This window comes from Falco rusticolus, chromosome 2 (genome assembly GCF_015220075.1).
Source record: "Falco rusticolus isolate bFalRus1 chromosome 2, bFalRus1.pri, whole genome shotgun sequence".
Classification (NCBI taxonomy): Eukaryota; Metazoa; Chordata; class Aves; order Falconiformes; family Falconidae; genus Falco; species Falco rusticolus.
Window position 1 is genome coordinate 22846267 of NC_051188.1, and position 25745 is coordinate 22872011.

Genomic DNA, 25745 nt, shown 5'->3' on the forward strand with positions numbered 1-25745 from the left:
CTAAAAGGGCCACCCTGTTTCAGTAATAGCTTTAGGCTTGTTTTTCAACAAGCATTTAGTCCTCCTGATCTCAGTGAACTGGGGACATGAACGAAAATGATCAAGTTGAATTTCCATAAAGACAACCACAAAGGAGCGGACCAAGGAAACATAAAGCTGATGCACATATGCAAATAGGGGATGAAGAGCTGGATGGCAGCGCTGGCAAGAAGGGGCTGTGTGGGCACACAGGTGAGCAGAGTGCTGGTGCTGCAGCTGATGTGAAGCTCATCTTGTTATGCAAAAGGTGGGTGAGGTGGGTGTTGGTCTTTTCTTCCACATGACAAGTGACAGAACAAGAGGAAACAGCCTCAAGTTGCACCAGGGGAGGTTCAGATTGGATATTAGGAAAAACTTCTTTGCCAGAAGGGTTGTCAAGTACTGGAACAGGCTGCCCAGGGAGGTGATAGAGTCACCATCCCTGGAGGTACTTAAAAGATGTGTAGATGTGGTGCTTAGGGACACAGTAGGGCCTGTAGTGATGGGGCAAAGGGTAATGGTTTTAAACTAAAAGAGGGCAGATTTAGATTAGATGTCAAGAAGAAATTCTTTCCTGTGAGGGTGGTGAGGCACTGGCACAGGTTGCCCAGAGCAGCTGTGGCTGCCCCATCCCTGGCAGTGCTCAAGGCCAGGCTGGATGGGGCTGTGAGCAGCCTGGTCTGGTGGGAGGTGTCCCTGCCCATGACAAGGGATTTGGAACTAGATGATCTTTAAGGTCCCTTCTGACCCAAACTTTCTATGATTCTATTGTTTAGTGGTGGACTTGGCAGTGTTAGGTTAATGGTTGGGCTTGATGATCTTAAAGGTCTTTTCCAACCAAGATGTATCTATGATTCTATGAACAGGGTTGAGGTACCTGGGACCCAGTAGTGCAACCTCCTCCTCTGCTTGCTGCCAGGGTGGCTTGCTCCTGGGCGCTACCTTTATGAGGAGTCAAGACAGTTTGGAGAGGCCAGAGCAAAGCAGCAAGGAGTATTAGAGGTTAAGGAGGATGGAAAGAAATCATTTTGTGTCACCAAGACTACGGGAAGAGGTATTGGAAGTTTTGTGAACAAGATAGCTCAGACATAGGAGGCAAAGGGAGTGCAACAGCTAGACAGCACTACGAGAAAAACGGGACCTTAAACCAAAGACAACAGAGTCACCAATGCAACCTGCAGGCTAATCTGCACTTCGAATTTGCATTCATCCTCCTTAGAGCAGAGCAGCTCCATCCCTCCATGCACAATGTAGACTTCTCTGGTGTGTAGGACAAAATGCAACATGCTGCTGGAAGAAGGCACTTCAGTAACACCTTTCCAAACTGAAACAGGGTTTTGAAAGCATTTTGGAAGGATTTTGAAACCAAGCATTCATCAGGTGTAACTGCTAAAAGTTTGTATGTAAAGGGATTTCCAACACTGCTTCTGCTTTGGTGCTTCTAGAAAACATTGCTGCTTGTGAGAGTCATCCAGTGTTTATTGTACCTTGTAGCATTTTGACTGCAACCTGGACTGAGTCTCCTGCATTGCTAATTCCATAAGCTGTCGCATTCACCACCTTCCCAAAAGCCCCAGAACCAAGGACCTGTCCTACAAGACACAATACATCAATATTATTTGCAGCTGGTACAGCACAGGGTACTACTCCAGCACTGGGGTCTGCCTTATGGACTGCTCACCAAATTCCAGATTTTCCCTGGGAAATTCCCATTTGAGATCATATTCAAATTCTCTGAAGTCGATGTAGATGTACTCATTATCGGATGGGCCTATCATCTGTATCATTTGCAACTGGCTTTCGTATCTATATTGCTTTGAAAGAAAAAAGACAGTGGAATAAGTCTTAGAGAAGAAGAAACAGCCTGGTAGGAACAGAGGAAGGGGTAGGTATTTATGTTTGCTTTTACCTTTTTGTATTTATGAGAAATGAACACAAACAAAAACATGATCAAAGGGAGGAAAAATCCAGCAGAGACATAGAACGCAGCATTGTCCAGGGGCGAAGAAACAGCTCCTGCAACTTTAAAAGATACATATTACTACCCAGCAAATCAGTGCTTATGTATACAGCTAGAGGTGCAAGGATGACCCATGGTGGCTGGGTCAGTTCTGCCAGTTTGCAGCCCTTTCATGCCTGAGCCTCCTCTGCACAGAGTGAGATGGAGCCACACGCAAAGCAAGGAGCTGGTCAGGAGACACTAAGTGCTGGGTTATTCTGACATCTGTTTTCATTCAAAAAAAAAGCTACACCAATTCATAAGTCTAAGTGCACAGAGGTGTTGGTGTGATCCATGGATTGGACTTTGTGAGCATAAACAGGAATAAACAATTCATCCCCTCTCCCTGTGCCTTTCCCCAGGTGATGTATGTTAGGTACCAAAGTACCTGTTACCAGCGGGCAGACTGTACATAACCTGCTTGGAGCACTGCTCTGCTGCTCAGCCAAGAACTCTCTTAACGAGTCAAGACCATACTATAAGGTACCAGTGGATAGGTGGACATTACATGAGACCTACTCTCATATTCTGGTAGTGTCTAAGAGCGTAAGTATTATGCTTACTTTCTATTGTAATTTCAACATAAATAAACTCTATCACCTCTCACAGCTTCTGCCAGATGTAGACAAAAGCACCAAACAGCTTGCTCATCCATGACAAAGGAAATCTCTGTACTGCAGATATCTGTGGGCTTCAAAACACTTTCCCAGTGCCACAGCATGTTCTCTGTAACAGAAATGCTTTCCCCTATGGTATGTATATACTGTTACAAGTATAAAGTGCATGGGCAAATAATTGTATTGACTTTCTTGTTCAATAAGGAAAGAATCTCTCATGCCCTTGACAAGGAGGCTGCACAGCAGTTCCCAAACCAGGGCTTAGCCTTCTGCCACCTGCCTACACCAGTTTAAGCGTACTTAAAGTGAGTACTCCCCTAGTACTCACTCCTGCTTCCCAGACTGACCCCTGAGTGGGTCTGTTGGCTCAGCCATGCTCATGTCTGGGTGCACAATGGCCTCCATGGGATGAGAGGAGCTCCCATGGGCATTTCTGGCAGCACCACAGTGATGTCCAGGAGAGGAACAAGAGCCAGCACCTGCCATCAGCTACCAAAGTGGCTTCAGCTCTTCCCAAAGCTGATGTCTCCAGGTTTCAGGTACGAATCACTAAGACAAAATAAAAAAGCAGACCCCAACATTGCCATGGTTCCATCCTGCACTTCCTACTTGTGTGATGTTTCTGCTAATTTTAATGAGGGAGGCCCCTGCTTTGGGACCAGGGAAGAGAGACACGTCTTCCCTTCACCCACCATTTCCCACACTGTGCTTGTGTTTTACCTGCAATGCATTGCACGGTCAGCCATTTAGCCAGATAAAAAATACCATAAGTTCTACCATGCCAGCTTTAATTGAGAAAACCTGTGCTAAAACACTGGCTTGTGGTACCTGACAGGTTAATGAAACTTTTTTCGCAGGCTGAACCAGCAGAATTGTTTGCACAGCACTCCACAGAGAAGGTTGTTGTTGTCTCCTTTACATCTAGAGCGCTGCTTGAAATCCATGACCCCAGGGATCTCCTCTCTGGCAAGAAGTTGTGAATCCCCTCAGTGATTTCTTCTGTACAGCTGAAAAAGAAAGCAGACCAGTTTTCATACTGGGCTCACAGTGGCATTTTCCAGGGCAGAAGGTGGGATGTTTCAAAACAAGTCTTATGTCTGTGTTGGAAGGGAGGGGGGTGTAGGTGGGCTTGTTTTTTATTTCTCATTGTTAGAGTGAGGCTTCAGAGCAGTTTGCCAGTCTCATTTTTTGGTGATGGACATGGCAGGGTCAGCGGGGGGTGAACTGATCTCCCCACTTGTTATGCGGGGCTCAGTCCCACTCTCCACTGGTGCCCTGGCAGGGCACCTGCACCCCCTGATGTCCAGGACCTCCACCAGTTTCACGGCTGACACGACCTCCCACTACCACATCTATTCCCACTGGTTTCAGCTTTACCTCAAACACTCAAACTACTGAGCAGCTCCAAACGAGCCGCTGCTAAAACAATAAATACAAAATGAACCCACAGTGAAAGGTCTAATTCCTTTCCCTGAAGGTACGTGATTTCAGCCATGAAGTCTCTCTCACTCAAGATGGAGAGCATCCACCCTCTATTAATGACTTATTTAAGACCTGATATGTAGAAAGAGGTCTGCATTATACTCGAGGGAAAATAAGCCCACACAGAGATAATTTTGACTTTTAGCTTTTCTATCATTCATCAACTTACTGCCTAATTTACTGTTCACATAAATAAATGAGGAGGTAAGTAAATAAATAAAATTTATTCAGCTCTACACATAGCACCAGCTTCTACATGTGGAAATTTCCAAGAAAAGAAATGTCACAGCATTTTCATCCCAGAAAGCTGATTTAAGGAGTGTTTTAAACTCACTAACTGGATGTTTTCTTTCTTGTTCCATTTCTGCACAAACAGATTGATGTTAGGCAGTCTTTCCAGAAGTATGGATAAGAAAGTCACATAGACATTTTTTTAAGTCTAGTTAAAATGCTTAGAGCTTTATCCACGGCCTTCCAGAAGATAATTTGATCTAGTACTCTTCTGCACCATGGGATTATTAGTTTTTTGGCATACTTAAATAAAAACTGCCAAGGTCATACAACAGCTCAAAGCTGTTTCAGCATCTCTTGAAATTTTAGGGCCTGACTCATTGCCCTAAATAAATAGAGGAAATGGGAACACTCTCACTAACTTTACTGGAAACACCCTCGTTGACTTTACTGGCTTTGGTAACAGGTCACTATAACAGCGGTATTAACCAAAGCTTAACCAATTAATCAAGCCCATGTTAACCAATGCGTTTCCTGAATCCCTCTAACTTTGACAGGCCAAGAGAAAAACTTAGATGGAACTTTGCAGCTACCTAATGGTTGATATAGACCCAGTGAAGTTTATTTCAGTCTGAGATACACATCTTTATAGACTTCATTTGATGCCAATAAAAAAATGGAAAAAAACTTTCCATAGTTTTGGGGATCCATTTCCCTGGAGTGGGCCCCCATGTCCCCTTGTACAGATGGTCAAGGGTGTATTTTACATTTAGTTTGTTACAGGCTAGTCTTCATTTAACCAAGAATAGCTCAGCTATAGCCTTTGCAATGAATAAAAGAGGGGGAAAATTATTACTTAGATGAGTTCAGCTCTGGACAGTTCCTCCAGACCCAGGATGAAGAAGGATAACTGTCAGCAATGCAGGAGATCTGCTTGAACAACATCTGCATTGTTATTTCAGGCTTTCCTGTAACAAGACAACACAAGATGGTTTCTGACAGCACTTCAGTGACCAAAACCTTTACATTTATGTGGCAATGCTACATCTGCTGAGACCAAGGTCTGCTTCTGTGTTTTCAAAATAACCCACGCACATGTCACTGTGATAGCCGGGTGCAGCCCTCAGTCCTCCTCCTTCCTCCAGCCCCGCACCTTGGTTCTGTGGGATGGCAGTGTGGGCAAGGCAAGGGGAGCAGCCACTTCTCTGTTCAGGCACAGGCAGACCAAAACAGTGGCAGAGCTGAAATTAGAAGTCTTGACTTCTGCTTTCCTGACTTGGAGCAAGAAGTCAGCCCTAGGACTCTCCTGATGCCCCAGTTCTGGGCATCTGGCACGTACGAGATGTGCACTGAGGATCCTTGTATAAATAATACACAATAAATAATGCTCCCTGACCTAGACCAGGGGTGAGATGCTGCAGTGATGTGGCAGAACTGAGATTACTGAGAGCATCTGGCAAGTGCATGTGTAAATCATGGGCAGGGGTGTATGACACGCAGCAGCCCCAACATATATGTTATGTATGGGCCTCCTTACTAACTACATTAACTCACAAATACTATTAGGAGAAAAAAAGAAAGAAAGAAACACACCAGAGAAAGCTAACACCTACTGAGGGCAAGTGTTTCCTCTCACTGTGTATCTTGTGTGGTCTCTACAGGAGTCACATATATTCCAGCTCTACAGAGTTTGAACAGTCACTGTGTTTTACTGATTCCTATGCTTTGTGATTTTCTTAAGAAGTATTAATTTCCTGACTATATGACTGATTTCTCTTATTCTGCCCTCTGTTTATGGCAGACTAAAGGGAAGAGAAAAAAATTAATAACTTCCTCCTCCTTCCTCTGTTCTCCATCCGTGACCAACACAAGAAATACGGCCCACAAGCAGCCGGCATCCTTCTCTGACCCTGTGCCTGGATTTCAGTAGTGTAGTGCAGTGTCAAGAGAATCACATTTTTGCCTTGTGCTCCTCCATTTATAACAATAAATCTATGTAAATGAAATGCAGAATATCAAAGGAAAAGCAACATATCTCCATTTATATCAGTGGCAAAATTGCAGACTTCACCAAATCTTCACAGGGGTTTTCTCACTTACTTCTCACATACAGAGTGAATTTTTTTGTCATGACCGTATCATCATTTTCAGCATAAAATACATATATCCCAGACTGATGCTGGTGGTCACAGAATCTTGATGAAATGCTGTGTAGCAAAGGAGAGATGGTAAAAGGACAAAAGACTGATTTAAAAAAGATTTTAAGTGTAGTCATGACATATATATGTTTGAAACAATTCAACACCATCTAATGAGGAACCCAAATGATATTAGTTTTGCTTAGAGAATATAAACCACAGAATGTAACTGAATTGATGAGAGGATATTTTTTCTGTCAGTATTGATTTCATTCTGCAATTTTTCTCATAGTTCCTGGAGTGCATGTGGGCTGTCAGGCTGTGATTTTGTTACCAATCCATTGGAAGACAAGGTATATAACACATCCTGGCACAGATGTTAAGATCGGCAAAGGATAGGATTTGCTATTCTCCAAAGGATTTTGATGGGAGTGTCTATTTGATATGATAAACAGTATCAGGAAATAACAATGACAGGTAGGATCATATGAGATAAACCTCTCCAAATGGAAAGATCTGAAGGAAACTCAGAAATGAGATCATCATCATCAGTTCACTGTCAATGAGACAAAGCACCAACCGTCAAGACATTTCTGCAGGAGGAAGGCCAGCCTTCCACTAATACTTGTGGCCTTTGGTCCAAGGGATGGCAGCAGCCAAGACCCAAACCGTGCAGGAGATGGCTTGTGACAATGGAGATGGTGGGGGAGGGCTCTAACAAGTCCCTGGACAGAAGCTAACAGGAAGGATGGCAGAGACTTAGAGATTCATGCATGACTGACCTGATGAGTAATTTTTTTTGGTTTACGGGACACAGGATGAGGTAGTGAGAAGGGAATAGATCACCTTAGAGAGATGGCATCCTATTTCCGTCTCTTTGACTAGGTTATTGTTGTCAGGAGGATTGCCAGTTCTAAATGGCAGCTATTGCAGTTTATCATCATTAGAAAAGCACTTCAGAAAATCTGTTAGGTTTAGTTGCTGGCATTTTGGGGACAGATGTGCTGGCTGATTACACAAGGATAACTGGGTAGGAGGGCCCCAGCTCAGTTTTAGTGGTAAAGGCAAGCAGATATATCAGGGAGCTTGAAGCAGAGAGAAAAACAACGGCTCATACCAGCAATTTGCAAAGTAAGAGAAAGCAGTAACGAGCTTGAAATCTAGACAACTAAAATCCAGGTACTTCTCATTAAGCAAGATATATAGAAAGGAACCCAGTATCACCTTACAATTCTAAACCAGGAAAAGTCATTGAAACCTTCTGACTGATTTTGCCTTCTGACTAACACAACACCTCCATATACTTACTGACTTTCAAGTGTCTTAATCTGAAATGGTCTTTAAGACATATCCCTGAACTCAGAGAGGTTTTAAAATCAGATCCCTTTTAAGCTGCCTCAAAATGGATACTGAAGGTAGGAGGAACCACAAATCATTCGTTGCTTTTGAAATCCTAGGTCTACAGGGTTAAATCCTAATGAAATAATGAGAAAATAATTTAAAAAGAATGTCTTTGATACCTGAAAATATAAGGGGATGGGAAATAAATATTAAAAATTTTACAGGAGTTATTCTGTGTATGAAAACTCATTTGCTCTTAGGAGGGAAGTGAAAATCAGCAGTGTGCTAAAACAGAGAGACGAGAAAAGCAAATAGAAAATGGAAATTCAGAAGGAATGTCTGAAAACGCTTCAGGGCAGTGACAGGAGAGATGAATCCTTGGGACTTGATATCAAAAGCTAAAGAAGAGGACAGTTAATTATAACATTTAATACAATCTATAATCAGAAGGAACAACTTGATAAGGAAATGGCAGAAATAAAAAAAAGAGAAAAAACAGGAAATGAAAAAGGATATGAAAGGAATAAAGTAGAAGTGTTGGGAGATGGGATTACACAGAAGTCAACTAAAATACGCAAATTTAGACTCATAATACGTTAAGACGTGATTAACTTTTTTGTTTTGTTTCTGCTTTAAAAATCACATTGAAATCTGCGGTGCTACAGCTTGCAGGCAGAATCTCCTGACCTCTGTACCCCTGGCTGCTTCTGGAGGCTTCAAACTGAATGAAATATCTACCCTTACTCTTCTTCCTCAGGTGAGATGTGTCTATCCAGTGCTAGTATTCAATCAAAACTGGATAGTGGTGGAGGATGTTTGTGCAGAAGAATGTACTTGTCAGATGAAATAATTACCAAATTAATGTATTTTTGTCTCAATTATATTTTTCATAAAATAAATAGGATGATAAACATGAAGTGTAACTACCTACATTAAATATTATTTTTTTTAAAAAAAGTATTTCATCGACAGGGCAGTCAGAGGGGTGGCTCAGTTATCTCTGAAGCAGCCTCCAGGCCAAGCTCCAGGGATGCTGGGGGTGGTGATGTGGCTGTGGTCACGGCTGTGGCAGTGGCCAGCCCAGGATGTGCCCGCTGCTCCAGGGGCACAGGCTGGACTTTTCCCTGTCCAGCAGGTGGTGGTCAGCCCTCAGCAACCCCCCCTCGTGCGCTGCAAAGGCTATCTGAAGTGACTCACAAATCCCAGGCCACCAGCAGCTGCACCTTACCGATTAATGAGGGTTACCTAAGCTATTTCAAGAGTTCTCAAAATTGTTATTGTTGGCCCAGTCCCTAGCACCTTCTTATCTGGATTGAGTTTGCACCAGCTGTCAATCATCCAAGCGAAAATGACTCCTGGAGAAAGATCCGTCCCAGCTGCAAAGCAAATCAGCTCAGCATTATCAGCTGGAGGGAGGTACCTATTGGGCAAGGATGAGCAAGTGTTTGTGGCTGTCCCCTGAGACCTCCTGAGACCTCATTTCCAAAACCAGTCTTGACCACAAAGAACAGATCTGCCTAGCCCATGTCATGCATTGCAGATTAGTCACCAACACCCACCCGACACTATCAAAGTTTGCTGACAGCCCTCACTTTATCAGCAGGGACAGAGTTCCTGTGACCATTGCCAGGAGATGACAATTTACTGATCTGAACGGAGCTGTCTCTGAACCTTGTGAAGGTCTGACTCCAATATACTACCTGATGCAGATGAAAAGGCCAGTCTGTTGCAAGAGATGACTTGACAAGCTAACAGATAAAATCATGTACCAAAATACTAAAGGAAAGAAATCATAAGAAGCATAATCCAGGCTAAGACACAGTTCTATGCAGATGCTGAGAGGTTTTAAGAATATGCAAAAAAAACAGTGCAGCCACTTTAACTCCTGCCTAGGTCCTGCTTAGTTTTACGGCTAAAACTTTAAAAGAGCAGCTTGACTTTATTTTCATTGAGGTGAATAAAAGCTGTTACCTTGAAAGCCATGGGACCACTCTGAAAGAAACTCTGAAGGAAATTAGATAAAGTTATCAAGAAATTAGAAAGCCTAGGGAATGGAGAAAACATTAGCCTTAAAGAGAACTCATGCCAGAACTTCATTGTAGGAAATAACAAAAAAGGTAGATAACTAACAGGTTTATTCAAAAACATGTTTTTCAGCAGCAGAAGAATACATGACCTGGGTAATGAGCAGAACGGTATGTTTCTGTGGCACAGTCAAAGAGATCTAGCAGTGGCCTGGGAAACTATAGAGCCCTGGGCTTGATTTGAGCAGTTTGAAAGACACTGGGAACATCATCAAGAAGAGGATGACAGAAGGGGACATGTAGAACTTGTGGTCCAGTGTAAGAACTACAACAGATCTGTAACTGAGAAATAACATTAGAGAGAAAGGGAATGGCAAAGTGCATGTAAACTAAGGGGTTGCCAGATGCATAACTTACCAAAAGGTTCATTATAACATGGAAAATACAGTGATTCTACAAGTTATCTACATTAATTGCTGTTGAAAGCCAAAATAATGTTTGAGTGCCTTTTGTCAACACACCTTTATCACGTGGCCCATCCACATTTTAAAAACACAAAGAGAGTACAAAACATGGACAGTAAGCAGTTCAAATGAGATACAAAGAAGAAACATTATTATATCAAATTATTGCAAAAAATTCAAGTACCTGCGTCCATCCATGCTGTAACTTTGTTTACATGGAAATGTTTTTTGGGAAAACAGCCACATGCATCTAACTGGTGGATAAGCTGTAAAGTTAACTTCGAAGCAAAACTCTTCCTCACCAATTTCAAAATCTTCTTTAGAGTCGGTTATATTTATAAAACCCTTTTCTAAAAAAAAAAAATAAAATTAAAAATTATATTATGTTACAAAGGCTGTACTGCTTACTGAAGGAATTTTGATGCCTGTATGTTTTTTGTTTTGGTTATTGCAAGCAAAAAAAAAGCACCATGTCACATCACAGAAGGCATCCTTTTAATCAAAATAAGATAACACTTCAAAATAGTATTGAAATGGTGTCATTGTGTTCAGCTGTAGAAGAATTATCTGAGCCTGCTGAAGATGCATATTTGGTCAGACCAGAGCCCTTCCAAAATAGTCTGACATTTCTCCCCAAGCTGTCCTACAGAACCACAAGGCCAACAATGTCATTATTTATTTGGTTTGTTTTAGGTGTGTGTTCCAGGCATTACAGCTGCATCTCCTGGCTTTCCTCTAACAGGGAACAAAACCAGGTGGCAACACCAGCACAGATATTGGTAGCAGTTTTTTCTCCTTCCCTGACATGAGCTGAAGATTTTGCAAATGAGACTTGAAGCTGCTTCTTTATTTCTCCATCTAAATTAGACATATTTGATGCAAGACAACAGCAACATGAAAAAATGTTTTGAAGATCTGTGTGAAACATGAGCTGCTGGTACTTGCTCTGCTAGGGTAGGATTAATTTCACCTACTGGAGCTGTCTGAAGTTCAGTGACCCACCTAAGCTACTTGCTTAGACCTCTGATAAACTCAGTGGAATGAGACAGGCATGTCCAGATGTAACCCATCCTATAACAGAAGATAACAAAGATGTACTGAACTGCTTATGGACATATCTGTTTTTTGACACTGACTACTGAAGGAACCAAAGTCATTGCTGGGGCTAAATGTCTCATGATGAGAAATGAATCCCACCCAAAGAAACCGAACAGCGGACACATGTGGGAAGAGGCTGTTCTAAAGGCATCAGTGGGGCTAGAATAAGCTCTGCAAAAATCACAGAATCATATACAGTGGAAGACATCTCTGGAGATGTCTAGTCCAGCTCCTGCTCAGAGCAGGCCTAACTAGATGAGGTTGCTCAGAGCCATGTCCAGCTGAGTTTGGGTATCTCCGAGGATGTAGACTCTGCAAAATCTGGGAAACTTGTGCCAGTGTTTAACCAGCCACATGGTGACAAAACTGCACTGCAGAAGTATTGCTGGGCTGGGTTTCTCCTTTTGAGTGTTTTTCTTATGGTTGTAACCCTACATTCTCCTTGGCATGTGTTATCTCTGTCTAGCTTACAGGTTTAAAAAAATACTATCTGGAAACTCCCACATAAACCACAAAAATGTCAGTATTTTAAAACAAGAAGCGATTCCTTTCATGACTGTTCTCCTACTTTTTAATATTAAAGGCTTATTGGTTTCATAAATTGGATCTTCATCTTCTTTGAATGATCTTTCGACCTTATCCTTCTGGGCAGCATGTCATCTCTGGATGTACTGTTACCAACACCACCAGCCAAGAGGAAAGGCTTTTTCCAGAGTGCACGCAAGGACCTTGGAGCAGGGTATGTCGTTTCTCTGGAAAACAACTCAGAGAAAGTAGTTTCTTTTTTGAAGGAGAAGGAAAATAGCACATTATTGCTTGGCTTATAATTTTTTGGCAGGTTTAAGTGTATTTCTGCCAGAGAAACAATGAAGATGATTATTGAGTAATGACAGAGAGATGAGATGAAATTCTTGAGGCTCATATCAAAGCTTTCAAGTCTCTGTATTTATCCCATTTGTTTATTTGTTGTTTTAAACCTAAGGTGTTGCAAAATAGCTTGCATATTCCTGAATCAAGGTTGCATAGCGCTAAAAATTCTTTATTCAGCACTGGGGGAAATTGAGCGTAAGAACTGCAGAAACAAAGAGCCTTGCAGCTGCCGTTGTTGGCATGATCTCTGTTATGTTTTAAAGTGGCCTAAGCACCTCACCAGACCTGACCAGATACACAAGATGGGATACATTGGTGAAGTATCAATTAGCAAAGAGCAAACCAGAGCTGTCTGGCTGCAAGGCATTATTAGAAATTCGTAGACTATTCATCGATGTAGTCATGCTAGCCAGGCTCCCCAGGCAACGTGGTATGTGCCAACCAGATCAGTCTTCTCTTGGTTAAATTACGTCACAACCATTCCCAGTGTGTAGCCACAGATGCTGACTCATGCACAGTGACAGTTTAAAGGCAGGATGCTGATCATTTCAGAAACTGCTACTCTGTGACACGGACCACTGAGTGAACTGTATATCTGTATCACTGCCGAAATGGAACCTGGCATGCTATCACAAATTCACACCAACAATGGCTGTCATGAATACATTAGGCTAAAGGCTGGGGTGGATCAGAAATACAGGATGTTCCTCTATAAACTTGGAGAGAGAAGCATGGCTGTTAGCTAGGTATGGCAACATCCCCCCACTTTAATCCATCATGTAGGTAAATGAATAGATTTTTTTTCATCAGAAGAACCAATGAGCTCTCAGAAGTTTTGGTGGCATAAGGGGTATTAAAGAAGTGTGCAGACAATCATTGTAGCCTGGCATAACCCAGTCAAAAAATACCCCACTCAGAAATACATCTTTCCAGAGACAGTGACTCAAGTATCCCGTTACTGTGACACATACTCACACCTGATAATTTATGGATCCAAGAAGCCACTATTTCTGAACTGGGCACCAGTACTGAGAAAGAAGCAGATCTTGCTTTACCTCTACACTACCCCTCACCCCTACCTTTCTATTTGCTAAGGTATGTGTAGAAAAAATGCCCAGGTGCTGCACTCAGTTATTGTAACTGATGAGAGAACTTCCTGCTCAGTGGTAGGCAAGAGCTGAGAAGAGGATATTGCACTGGGAAAGTAATTTCTGAAGAGATGGGTAAGTGTTCTCTCTTCCTACTATTCCTACAGCCTGGGTGTTTTAAACGCTGAGAGCAACTACGTCTAAGGTCAAATGTGTGGTGAGTGCTTCAGAAAGCCTTGTTCTCAGGGCTACAGACTCCATCTCCAGGTACACCAGGCAGAAAACTACACCCGGTGCCTAATCCAGCAGCATGGTCCTAACTACGGCTTTCCTTTTTATGCCTTATTTCCAGAGTTATGCCTATTCATATATTATTTCCATCTGAGAAACAAGGTTTTCAGTTGAGGCTGTTCTGGACTAACTTCCAATACCATTGGCTTCTAAATCAACATGCTGCTTAAGCAGAATGAGGTTTCCTTTGGTATGCTTTTGATTTTTAAAAAATTCAGGCCTTGCGTAGCTGGGTGTTAGGAGGATGGTTCCCTTCAGCACCTGGAAAGCAGGAGACACCCAGAACAACCAAGAATGCTGGAGCAGCTGTCGCTCTAGTTCCAGTTTTTCCTTCAGATCCATCACAGCTGCAGCAGCACTACTGCATGGCACTTTGCCAGCTGTGTCAACACTTGCTATTCTTTGTCTCTCTGGGGCTTACATTCTCCGTTAATGTAAAACTTTTTATTTCTTTTCTGCTACCAGTTCCACAGGTTTTGGAGCTAAAATTCTTCCCTAGATTTACTTTTCCATAAAAAAATTTGGTGAACCCAACTGGCCACATGTCAGTCATTCCCTCGCCGTAAGAGAAGAAACGGTCATTTCTCATTTGTTCTGGGTTTTGGGTGGGAGAGGTGACTACCAAGAACCTTCCAACTATTTGACTCCTTCCTGTTAGACCCAGGTCAGGCCTGGTACAGATTTTGTATCTGGTTTTTTTCTGTATAAGAGCACTAAAAGGTACCATAAAAAACAGTGGAGCAGATGCCACGAGAACCTCTGCCTTACCTCCCCACATCCAAAGGAGCACCAAAGGTGGGGTGGAGGTGCCGTAGGTAAGTGGAAGGAAGATGCAGTGGGAGCAAGTGGTGAGGAGGAGACTGGGGCCATGGCTACAGCTTTTCAAAACCTATACTGGGGTCACAGCAGGACATTTCTCCCTCACATTAGCTGAAACCGGTCACTGGTCATTCCAGACTTTGGCCAAACTAATACATGGAGCATTAACAGCTGAACACGTGGGTAGGCTGTGCAGTTTATGCTCTTGGCTGGCTCCAGAAACAGTGTTCTACCTCCAGCTGTTTGTATGCACTCTGCAGCTGCCTGCGCCCGAGTTGGTGGCACAGAGAAGGGCTACTCAACTACACTACCCCCCCTGCCAGGAAGGCCCTCTGGGGACCTGAGAGCTTTGTGTCCCCACAAAAAGCTGCTATGACAAAAAGTCACACTGGCTGAGAGTCTCTTACAAGAACATGAGATGAATCCCAGCTTGTGTTTCTAGAGATACCATTGAAACAATCATGTAGACAAAATCTCTGAACAGTATAATGTCATTTCAATTCTAAAAGCACTGCCTTTTAATGGGACTTATTTGAAAAGCAATATAAAGAAAAGGTTAATTATCTTCAGATACCAGAATGACTCAGTTCAGATTAGTCTCTTGGCTCTCCTGGACTGCCAGTAAGTACAAACAGACTTTTTCCTTAGGAAAGGAATAATAAACATATGCTGCACAGAATCATGGAATCATAGAATCATTTAGGTTGGAAAAGACCCTTAAGGTCATCGGGTCCAGCCATTAATCTAACACTGACAAGTCCACCACTAAACCATGTCCCTAAGTGCCAAATCTACAGGTCTGCAAGCAAAGAGCTGCCACGTGGAAAACAAAGTAAAACAACTGAGGGACAACATTAACACCAGGGGTTAGAATTACCTAAAACTGTAACCAAAGCAGTTTGATTCGGATGAACGGTAGAGGAACAGGTATAATGTCCACTATCACTTCTTCCTGCTGCTGAAGCAAACACATACTGGATCCGAATTGCCGAGAGATCTGTTTGATATTCTAATCCTTCAAACTGGCGATCCTAGTTTTCAACAGAGATTCCCATTTAATCAGTTGATAGTGCCCAACATTACATATTTTAAAATACACCGCGTCTTCTCACCTGCTCAACTTCTTTTTTTTCAAAAGCTAATTTTATTCTGAATTTATAATTATGGTGAACAGCTCTGCATCTGATCAGCAATGGTTCCCCAACTTTAAGAAGTAATTCAGGTAAAGGCGCTGCTTGTCTTTCATTTAAATCTACAAAATCAAAACATAGTCACTGAAACAACTGTCACTTTGCCCGGAAAAATGTTTGGTTAGATCTACATTTTTTCTGCTAACGCTGTATAGACATCCATTAATACGATAATTAGAATTTGGGACGATTACTCACTAATCATGAAGTTTGTAAATTTATTTGATCTAGATGTCTCAAACCAAATTTTGTCATAATTTACAGGGTATCTATAGGGCACAGAGCTTAGCTCAGGTAGGTTTATTTAAAAAAACAAAGAAACCGGAATTTATATATTAATTTATAATTATTCATGTTTATATATTTGAGAACACTTGGAAAGAGTGTTTCCATGCAACACGGTCCTAAAAGCATGAAGACAAAGTTGATGAATGCTTAGCAAACATAGAAGGGTAAGACATTTTTTCCAGAGACAACAAGTAGCTATTAGAATTAAGTTTTAAACATGTGACAGAGCAATCGTGTTCACTGTTAGATTTGTTCCAGTGATTGAAAACAAGCAGCTTAGCCCAGAAAGCGTACTCAGATGAGAAGTGCAACTAACTTCAGTGGCAGGACCCAGCTTGCGTATAAGTAAACCTTAGAGGGAAGTTACCTATTGTAAAGAGGCTGGTGCATTCTCTGCCCAGGTCATTAGCAGCGCAGCACCATATATAAGTTTGAAATAATTCATGTTGTACCTTCTGTATGCCATCTATTTCCCCAGTTTCTTCATGCATTTTATCAGGGCAACTGCAATTACAAGCACAATTATTCATTGACTTATTTGGTTAACCACAAGCAAATAAATCTGACAAATATCCAAGCCATGAGAATATGCTAACAATAGTGGGAAAACTTGATCTTACATAGCTGAATAAAAAGGAACTAGGAAAGGTGAAGATAAGAAAATAAAAATGTCACAGCCTAGGCAGAAATATGAGCTTAAATGACCTGAATATGCTCAAACTGGCTCATAGATAGGTAATGCTGTGACTAAAATCTGAAAAAGGGTGAAATCATAGAGGCTGAGCTTTCACACCACGTCTCAGAATTCCTGGTGGTGGGAGCGGCTGCAAATCCAGTGGCTGTTATGAGACCCAGGTCTGAAACTGCCGTGCTGCAGAGAAAGGCATTATTCCTGCTGTTAATAGAATCAACTTTATATATAAGTAGAATGGAAAAAAAAAAGTTTAGCTCAGAAAATTATGATCCCTTATAGTATTTTCCCAGCTCTAATGCTTCAGGTGAGGTCCCTGGTGACTGGAAAAAAGGAAACATTGCACTCATTTTTAAAAAGGGTAGAAAGACGGCTCCTGGGAAGTACTGATGTGTCAGCTTCACCTCGGTACCTGGGAAGATCATGGAACAGCTCCTCCTAGAAGCTACGCTAAGGCATATGGAGGACAGCGAGGAGATCTGCAGCATGGCTTCACCAAGGGTAAGTCCTGCCTGACCAAGCTAGTGGCCTTCTATAATGGAGTGACTACATCAGTGGACAAGGGAAGAGCTACAGATGTCATCTATCTGGGCTTCTGTGAGGCCTTTAACACAGTCTCCCCCAACATCCTTCGCTCTAAATGGGAGAGACGTGGATTTGATGGGTGGACCGTTCAGTGGATGAGAAATTGGTTGGATGGTTGCATCCAGAGGGTTGTGGTCAACAGCTCAATGTCCAGATGGAGTCTGGTGACAAGTGGTGTCCCTCAAGGGTCTGTACTGGGACCAGTACTGTTTAAGATCTTCATCAATGACATAGACAGTGGGATTGTGTGCACCTTCAGCAAGTCTGCAGATGACGCCAAGCTGAGTGGTGCCGTTGACATGCCTGAGGGCTGGGATGCCATCCAGAGGGACCTGGACAAGCTTGAGAAGTGGGCCCATGTGAACATCATGAGGTTCAACAAAGACAAGTGCAAGGTCCTTGTACCTGGGTCCAGGCAGCCCCCAGTATCAATACAAGCTGGGGGATGAAGGGATTGAGAGCAGCCCTGCGGAGGACTTGGGGGTGCTGGTGGATGAAAAGCTGGACGTGAGCTGACAATGTGTGCTCGCAGCCCAGGAGGCCAACCAAATCCTGGGCTGTATCAAAAGCAGCCTGGCCAGCAGGTTGAGGGAGGTGATTCTGCCCCTCCACTCTGGTGAGACCCCACCTGGAGCGCTGTGTTCAGCTCTGGGGTCCTCAGCACAGGAAAGACATGGACCTGTTGGAGCAGGTCCAGAGCATGGCTACAAAAATGGAGGACTGGAGCACCTCTCCTATGAAGACAGGCTGAGAGAGTTGGGGTCATTCAGCCTGGAGAAGAGAAGGCTCTAGGATCACCTTAGAGCAGCCTTCCAGCACGTACAGGGGGGTTATAAGAAAGATGGGGACAAACTTTTTAGCAGGGCCTGTTGTAATAGGACAAGGGGTGATGGTTTTAAAATAAAAGAGGGTAGATTCAGACTAGATATAAGGAAGAAAATTTTTACAATGAGGGCGGTGAAACATTGGAACAGGTTGCTCAAAGCCGTGGTAGATGCCCCATCCCTGGAAACATACAAGGCCAGGTTGGACAGGGCTCTGAGAAACCTGATCTAGCTGAAAATGTCCCTGCTCATTGCAGGGCAGGGTGGACTAGATGACCTTTAAAGGTCCTTCTAACCCAAACCATTCTATGATTCTATGATTCATATTTCCAAAAAATGTGAAAAACTAGAAGGAGACAAGATACATTTGATTTGCTCTTGTGACATCAAAATACTAGAATCTGGAATAACTTTTTTCAAGCTAAGAGTTGAAAATTTCCAAAAAAGCACAACAGCCAAAATTTCTAGGAAAAATGTGTTGCAGCATCTAAAAGTGGATCATGCAGACACAGGTTTTCAACCAGCATGTGGGTGTGCAACCCAGCAGAGCCCGTCTCCAAAAATTGTGACCCAAAAGCTCTTCGGTTATCTCCCCAGCTTACTAGGCACAGCAAGCAGTACAAAGCCTCCCCCTTCCTCCTCAGAAGGTAGTAAACCTTCAGTCTCGAAATTCAACATGCATATAAACATACACCATACCTCCTTTCAGGTGTTTTGCAAAATATCCACTCCACAGAGGGCTGCGGGTAGCTCTCAGATAGGCATTCAATAGCATTTGATTTTTCCCTTTTCCTGAAACAGGGTTTGCCTGGTTTCTCTGTTAAAAATCATGCAAATGTTTAAGAATGCTGAAATAATTTTGAAACAGCGTTTTGCTCATTTCATAATACATGAAGTTACGGAGCTGTAATTTGTTTCAGGAGGTTTCAGCACTGAGGGAATAGAAAATTACTCTGCCCTAGAGATATTGTGGGTTGGTCTCATGAGTTTTTCAGCCTTAATTGCTAAATGTACAGCTTCCCTGTATCAAAAGCCTGCCTCCATACACCAGAGGATAAGCTTGAAACTGATTTTGAAGGGTGTTAATTTGCTGTGGTTGCTATTCATTTCACTGGGCAGGAGCACAGATACCTTTCGAAATCACATCCCAAGCCCATGGCCTTTGGTGAAGTATCTGTTGGGACGACAGCTATACAAAATGGGATAGCTGCATGTTACTCAGCCAGATCGGATACAGATCGGATGGAAAAACAACGGGTGGTAATGACTTCTGATAACCAGCAGACTTTATCCTGTATCTGTAACCCAAGGGGAAAAAGGTTCCTAGGCAGCTCCCAGCCCACTGAACCCATCAGGCGCAGACTTGAACTAAGCACAAAAATTTAATGTATTAAGACTGCTAAAGATCTCACTCAAAATGAAAAGCACTGAGTCTGGTTTTAGGTCATCTTACAATGAAATTACAGCTTCCACACAGAACAGTGAAATTTTCTTTAGAGTCATACTTCCATTGCCTGCAAGGTGACAGGCTAAGGTGAAACTAATACTTTTGGATTTCTAATTTCTTTCTTCATTTATCTCGTATAAGCTGGGCCTAGAAGTGTTTTTTTTTTCACCTACAGAGATTCACATCTTAGTCGAAGGATTCACATCTAGCCTGGCAGATTTTATGAGAGATGTAATTATTATATTAGATTTACAGAAGCAAAGAGAATGCAATCCAAGCACTTGATATGGAAAAGATCTTTATCAAGACTGTTCTGAACTACTTGTGCTTGCACATGTACTAACATTTTTTACCTCTAAAGCCTAATTGATATATAGAGAAGATAATTTTAATTAAAGATTTAATAGCCTGTCCCCTCAATGAAGCTGTTATAATTTTAATTGAGATATGCAATAGGCCTTCAAATAAAACAAGGAGAGACTGGAGGTGACACTTCTGACACCTGAGAAAGAAAAAAAGTAAAAAAGAAGAAATGCTTTAAAAACAAAGAGGGAACAAAAATTGTTGATTAGTCACAGTTTATTAAAAACAAGAAGAACAGTGATGCTTGTTAAACCTGTCTTTAGAAGGGTTTGCCAGTCTTTTAGGTGCTTGGGTTGATGTTTTGCCTTCCTTTCTTTGAAATTTATTTTTCATTTTTTAATTTTATCTTTAAATTTGGCCCTTTTCAGACAAAATAATATAGTATTTCTCTTCTGTTAAAAAAAGTCATGTCAATGTAGGTCTTTTTTTTTAAAAGACATTCTTGGACATCCCTACTTAGAAACAGAAGGTTGAACTTTATTGCAGCAGTTGCCTTTGCAGCAGAGATGTCCCTTGGGTGATCCTTGAGAAAATTCAATCAAATCTGCTTCTACTGTGAGCCTTTCAGAAAGCTGCGTCTTGCGGGTGCTCTGTCATGAGCATTTAACAGCAGTTAAAATCTCAGCTTCTCTGGCACCCTTGTACTGAGCAGCTGCAGTACTGATGGATTTTACCCTGAAACCCAACAGACAGGTAAAGGCTGGCACAGAGAAGAGGGACCTTCTCTTTCCCCTTCCCTCAGTAGTGTCTCTTGCTGCTCAAGAACTGCAAAAGGAAAAGCTGTGCAGAGAGCCAGGGGCAGGCATGGGCAGAGACGTGGCTGTGGGTCAGTGTGACTTTGGAGTGCCAGAGACCGGAATATAAAAGGGACATCCTGATCTGCTCCAGAGAACAGCCCAGCTGGCAACACCAAGAATAAATGGGTTAAGATGCAAGGAAACAAATCTAGCCCACAAAAAAGCCACAAAAGCCACCCTCAGTTTGTCCCTTTTGGCACAGAGGGGAACCTCTCACAGTGCAGAAGAGAGCTGTCATGCATTTACATCTTTATTTGTTCATTTTCATAGTTTATTGACTAGCAAAAGCTAACTGTCAGGCAGTCTGTGGTTTTGACTTCAGCCTCTGAGGACAGCTCCAAGTCCTATTCAAATATAGGAACACGCTTGAAATGCAGGATGCGAGAGCTTCAATACTTTTGGTGAATTTGAGCCTCTCCCCCCGACCCTATTGATGGAGTGACCCCTTCCATCGGAGATATACTTACTTCTGATGAGAACAGGCACAACTACTGTATAATTACCAGTTTTACTTATGACCGAGAGGGTGTAATTTCCAGCTTGTGCTTCTTTTATTTGGGAAAAAGCCAAAGACGTAACATATCTATAAAACAGAAAGCAAAGCTGTATTTGTTATCTAGAAGGTAATATGCAGCACACACAATAAAACGTTAGCTCTTTAGCTCTTGCAAAACCCCTTCAGAGATACTAGTATCCATTATTTACACAGCACCCTTCAGCCTAAAGTGTTTTCATCATGTATCTTCCTAAACAAGCAGCACACAGGAACTTAACAACCACAGGTACCACACACTTAATGCTGAGGGTTGGGAAGGATGGACTTCTTGAGCCTAAGAGAGCTGGGGAGGTCCACAGCGAAGTGCTTTACCTACATCCCCATCCTGCATGTTTTGCAGGGGGAGGCAATAATCCAGGCTCAGGCTGCAGCCCAGGTTTGGCTGTGAGAATTGGGATGCTGTTGCTGCTGTTGTTTTAGATCTGCAGTGTAACCCTGCCAAGTCATATAATTCTTCATGCCTTAGTTTCTTTGACTATAAAATCACAATTTTGCCTCACATGAGCACTACAAAGCTTGAATTGATGTGTCAGAAAGTCCCCGGAGACCCTTATGTATGATGCTATAAAATTTAAAAGAACAAGCTTATTTCAAACTATTATTGGCTTTAAGATTCATATGTATACATGTGTCTAAACGACAATCAGCAATGTGCTGCCAGGTAACAACATTTAAGAAAGGTTTGAAGATTTAAAAAGATAATGCACAACATGAAATCAAACAGAAGCACTGTTACAGAAAATATTCCATTTGCACCCTAAAATAAATGATCTCTTACAGGATATTTGATCCAGTACATCACTTGACTTACCGATTCTCTGAGTCCAAGGAAAGTTTACAGGCTTTGCTCTCTTTAAAGAACCAAAAACAGGAAATGATCTTTGAAATGTTCATTATTACTCTTAATTCAATATCTTCAAACACGTTGACTTCCACATTTTTGGTTGGTTCATAGATGTTCCCTGTTCCTTGAGAATTTAAGTAACACCCAAGGTCTTCCAGATTGTTAGAAATCTGCAATGCAGGAGGACAGATTGTTATAAATTTATTAGCAATTAGTTTTACTTGCTTTTTTTGCACTCAAATATTTTAAAGGATGCTTTTCTGGAAAAGCGTTCACAACTTAATAATGCATCACAATGACCAAATATGAATTCAAATTATACTGAAATAACACCTTCATCTTACCTTCATTTTGTTTGGTTTAGGTTTTTTTTTTTTTTCATTTCAACTTTTGGACTGATTCATAAATAAGTTGAATTCTACTGCACGAGGAAACACTATAGGGTTACTGTTGAATTAGTCAATTCTGTTCTCTAGACAGACATCACAGAACAATTTTAGCCAGAAACATGATAATGTCCTGTAATGATATAGACTATTTTTTACTCTCATTTTTGTTTTCTTTCAAGTAGAACCATAGGAAGACAGAATTATAATACTACTTTTCTGTTTGCAACCTCAACATAAAGGCAGGGTCAGAATTTTTTCTCCTTTTTTAGCATCCTACTGCTTGTCACAGCATCATCTGGCTAGACTGCTCCTCAACTTTTTGGGGGCTTTACTAGGTAAGGAACATTTGGGCTGGGCACCTTCACACCTTTCATTTCTTTACCACTGCAAACGGCTAAAAGAGCACCAGAAACAGAAAGAGAATATTCCACAGTCATTCTGAAAGCCACTGACAGATTTAGTGCGTCTCTAAGTTTAGCTGCAGCAAAAAGATGGCAAGCAAATAGCTGCATCTGAAGAGTAGTCCTAAATGTCTCACTTGCTTTGATGGGTGAAATTTACCTGGCGTAAGTTTATGAAGGGATGGAGTTCATCGCATCCTTTGCCCTGCACTGTGCTTGACCAGTTTGTTCTTCTTATTCCTTGCTCCTTCTTTTTTCCTTCACTTGATCTGAGAAGTATCTACAGATGACAGCCATACTCTGCCTTGTCAGATACAAGGACAGCACAGCTTTGGCTGGTATACCTTCATGTCTTATCTGAATTATTGATTTATTTGTCCAGGAATTAAAAAGATTTCATAAGACTATCTTGAAACAAGAACCCTCAGGAAATATTTTAATCGCAGGTCTCAGCTGCTTTATAACCTAGTTGTACACCACCTCTTCTTGGCCATCTGCCATTCTGAGTCAGAAGAGAAGGAACAAAAATTCATATTTGATTCCTTATCCAGCTTTGGTGTCTCAGTCAAGACTTGGACCCAGCAGGGATTTTGGGCTTTGGTGGTGGGAACAGAGAGTGGTACAGCTTCCCCATGGGTTCCAGCAGTCGTGGCACACACACACCATGGCAGGCCACCAGTTCACACCATGGCCTTGGCAATCCGTCTTAAGGGCATGTAGTTTTTTAAAATGATACACTTCAAGCAATATTCAGGCATGCTGATGTGAGACAGCATCAGGGAAGCAATTGAAGTTCATTTTTAGAGAAAACTGGTACTTATTTGTTTACAGTTTCAAAGTATGATTTGTGATATGTATTTCTCTCTAATTTTCTGTATTCGGCCTAATCTTGGTTATTCTGACTGTGACATCCCCACAGCCTAAAGGTTGAGGGTGTTGTAAACTTCTGGGAAGGCATTTCTGGAATGGATAGGAATATTTTATAAGCAACTTGTTCTTTGTTAAATTACCTTAGAAGATACCAATGTCTCTGGTGTTCCTGAACCTTCATCCTTCTGGCTGATAAACACACACATAATCTCAGATCTATTTTGCTTCATTGCAGAAGTGAAAGTAACTGCTGTCATAACAAGAACTGTAACACAGAAATAGAAAACAGATGTAATCATGTCTAGATCTCTGCTCAGGAATAATAATTTTAGTAAAAATAAAATACAGCAACTCTGTAGAAAGATTACATCTTTTTAAAAAAGGCAAAAGGAATATGCAGATTTATCATGTGCATTTGCAAACTGCATTTGTGTATTGAAGCTGAGTGGAAGCACTATTTGGAAAACCTTTCAAAAGCACAGATACATCACACTTTAGAAGTATGCCACATAAAATTGCAGAAAATGTCTAAAGACAAAAGCACTTACGTGTTATGAAGGCTTCTTTAGAAACCACATTATAAAACACAGGCTCCCTCTTGCAGATCACTTCTGCATCAGTGTGTCTGAAAAAGCCCTGCAGCACCAAACCCTGCAGCCACAGGTGCTTGCCTGTGGTGAGCCAGATGATGACCATGCACCATCCCTTCCATAGGCACGAAGGTGGTGTCCAAGTCAGAAACACTCCGCCAGAACCTCTCGCTCCTGCTCACAGCAATGGCAAAATAAAGTCCTCCAGCTTGCCTTTAAAGACCACGCTCAGCACACCCAAGGACTCAAGATCTAGTCTTCCCTTTCCCTTCTCTCCAGGACAGGCTGTATTTGACCTGACAAATTGGACACTCTCCCGAGCCATCCTGGAGTGGGTTTGTGCCCCCCAGCAGCTTGCAAGTGAGGTCCAGGTTAGATACTTCTTCCCTTGAGCTGCCATTCACAGGCTTGTGCTCTTTCCCCTCTAGGAAGCAAACAAAGCAGTGGTTGCCACTATTTTGAGGAAAGCAGGTGTGGAAAGTGGAGGTCTAGGAAGAATAAGCCCATGGCTTTCTCCTGCCTTCTCCTTTCTCCATACTGCCCTGGTTGTCATGCCCCAGGAGCCTATACAGCCAGAGTAGGTCACTTGCCAGGTCCCAGTCCTGGCAAGAGTAGCAAATGTCATTTCTCCTTATGCATAAGGAGAAGTGTGGGAAAGCTTCTGGTACCTCAAAGGCATCATCTCTCTGGAATGCTTCATATGAGCTTTTCTGTAGGGAGTGCAGCTTGAAAAGTCACCTTTCAGCCTTAAAGCAGCCATACAGTAACCATGTTCCCATCACTGCACATAAACAAGATACACAGAAATAAGACTGCAAAACTGGCAGGGTGAAATGTACCCGATTTCCATTAAGTCCCTAAAGCCAGCCCTCAACAGAACAAATAAGCACTGAATCATAAAGTAACATCTCTCTCCTGGTGACCTGGGAAATTTTTGCCCTCAAGTCTTGGTTTTTTGCTTTGCTTTATTTTTTTGCTTCTCCCCCCCACCCCCTTTCAGCTCCTGAGATGGTTGAACATAAAGAAAAGTGCAGAGCTGAAAGGAGGATAAAGGCAAATATATCAGGAAGTGCTTGAAAGATGAATGTAATGAGACTTTCTGCAGGTGATGGAAGGAGCAAAACTGGAAGAAGGAAGAAAGAAGTAAAAGTAGCTGCCGTCTCCTCTTTGACATTTGTGCCTTCTGCAGCTGCCTGAGCTCTAAGCTGGCAACACTTTGACAACCTCTTCTTAGCCCTCTAGGCAAACGTGGGTTAAGACTGAGTCATTCGGACACTGAACATACACTTCATTTTGGGTGCCACCTTTCCACAGTATACACAGGCAATGGCCTGCTTTTGCAGACCTCTGAGGCAGATCTTGTCCATCTGCCTGTCATCCCTAAGAAAGGTGCACAGGACTTCTTTGTGGAGACACGTACCTCCCTCTGA

General features: G+C 42.2%; 1 protein-coding gene across 1 annotated transcript in view; it reads right to left on the bottom strand.

Moving 5' to 3' along the window:
- The window catches only part of FLT3 (fms related receptor tyrosine kinase 3), a 46884-nt gene that overhangs the window by 9042 nt on the left and 12097 nt on the right, over positions 1-25745 (bottom strand). Inside the window, exons 2-15 of the mRNA XM_037378420.1 lie at positions 23866-23990; positions 22033-22235; positions 21133-21248; positions 18758-18875; positions 16326-16462; positions 15593-15732; positions 15358-15511; positions 10499-10664; positions 6448-6554; positions 5204-5315; positions 3463-3641; positions 1928-2040; positions 1700-1832; positions 1506-1610 (exon numbers count right to left, since the gene is read on the bottom strand). Of these exons, the coding sequence (XP_037234317.1) occupies positions 1506-1610; positions 1700-1832; positions 1928-2040; positions 3463-3641; positions 5204-5315; positions 6448-6554; positions 10499-10664; positions 15358-15511; positions 15593-15732; positions 16326-16462; positions 18758-18875; positions 21133-21248; positions 22033-22235; positions 23866-23990 (1908 nt within the window). The remainder of the gene's footprint in view (positions 1-1505; positions 1611-1699; positions 1833-1927; positions 2041-3462; positions 3642-5203; positions 5316-6447; positions 6555-10498; positions 10665-15357; positions 15512-15592; positions 15733-16325; positions 16463-18757; positions 18876-21132; positions 21249-22032; positions 22236-23865; positions 23991-25745) is intronic.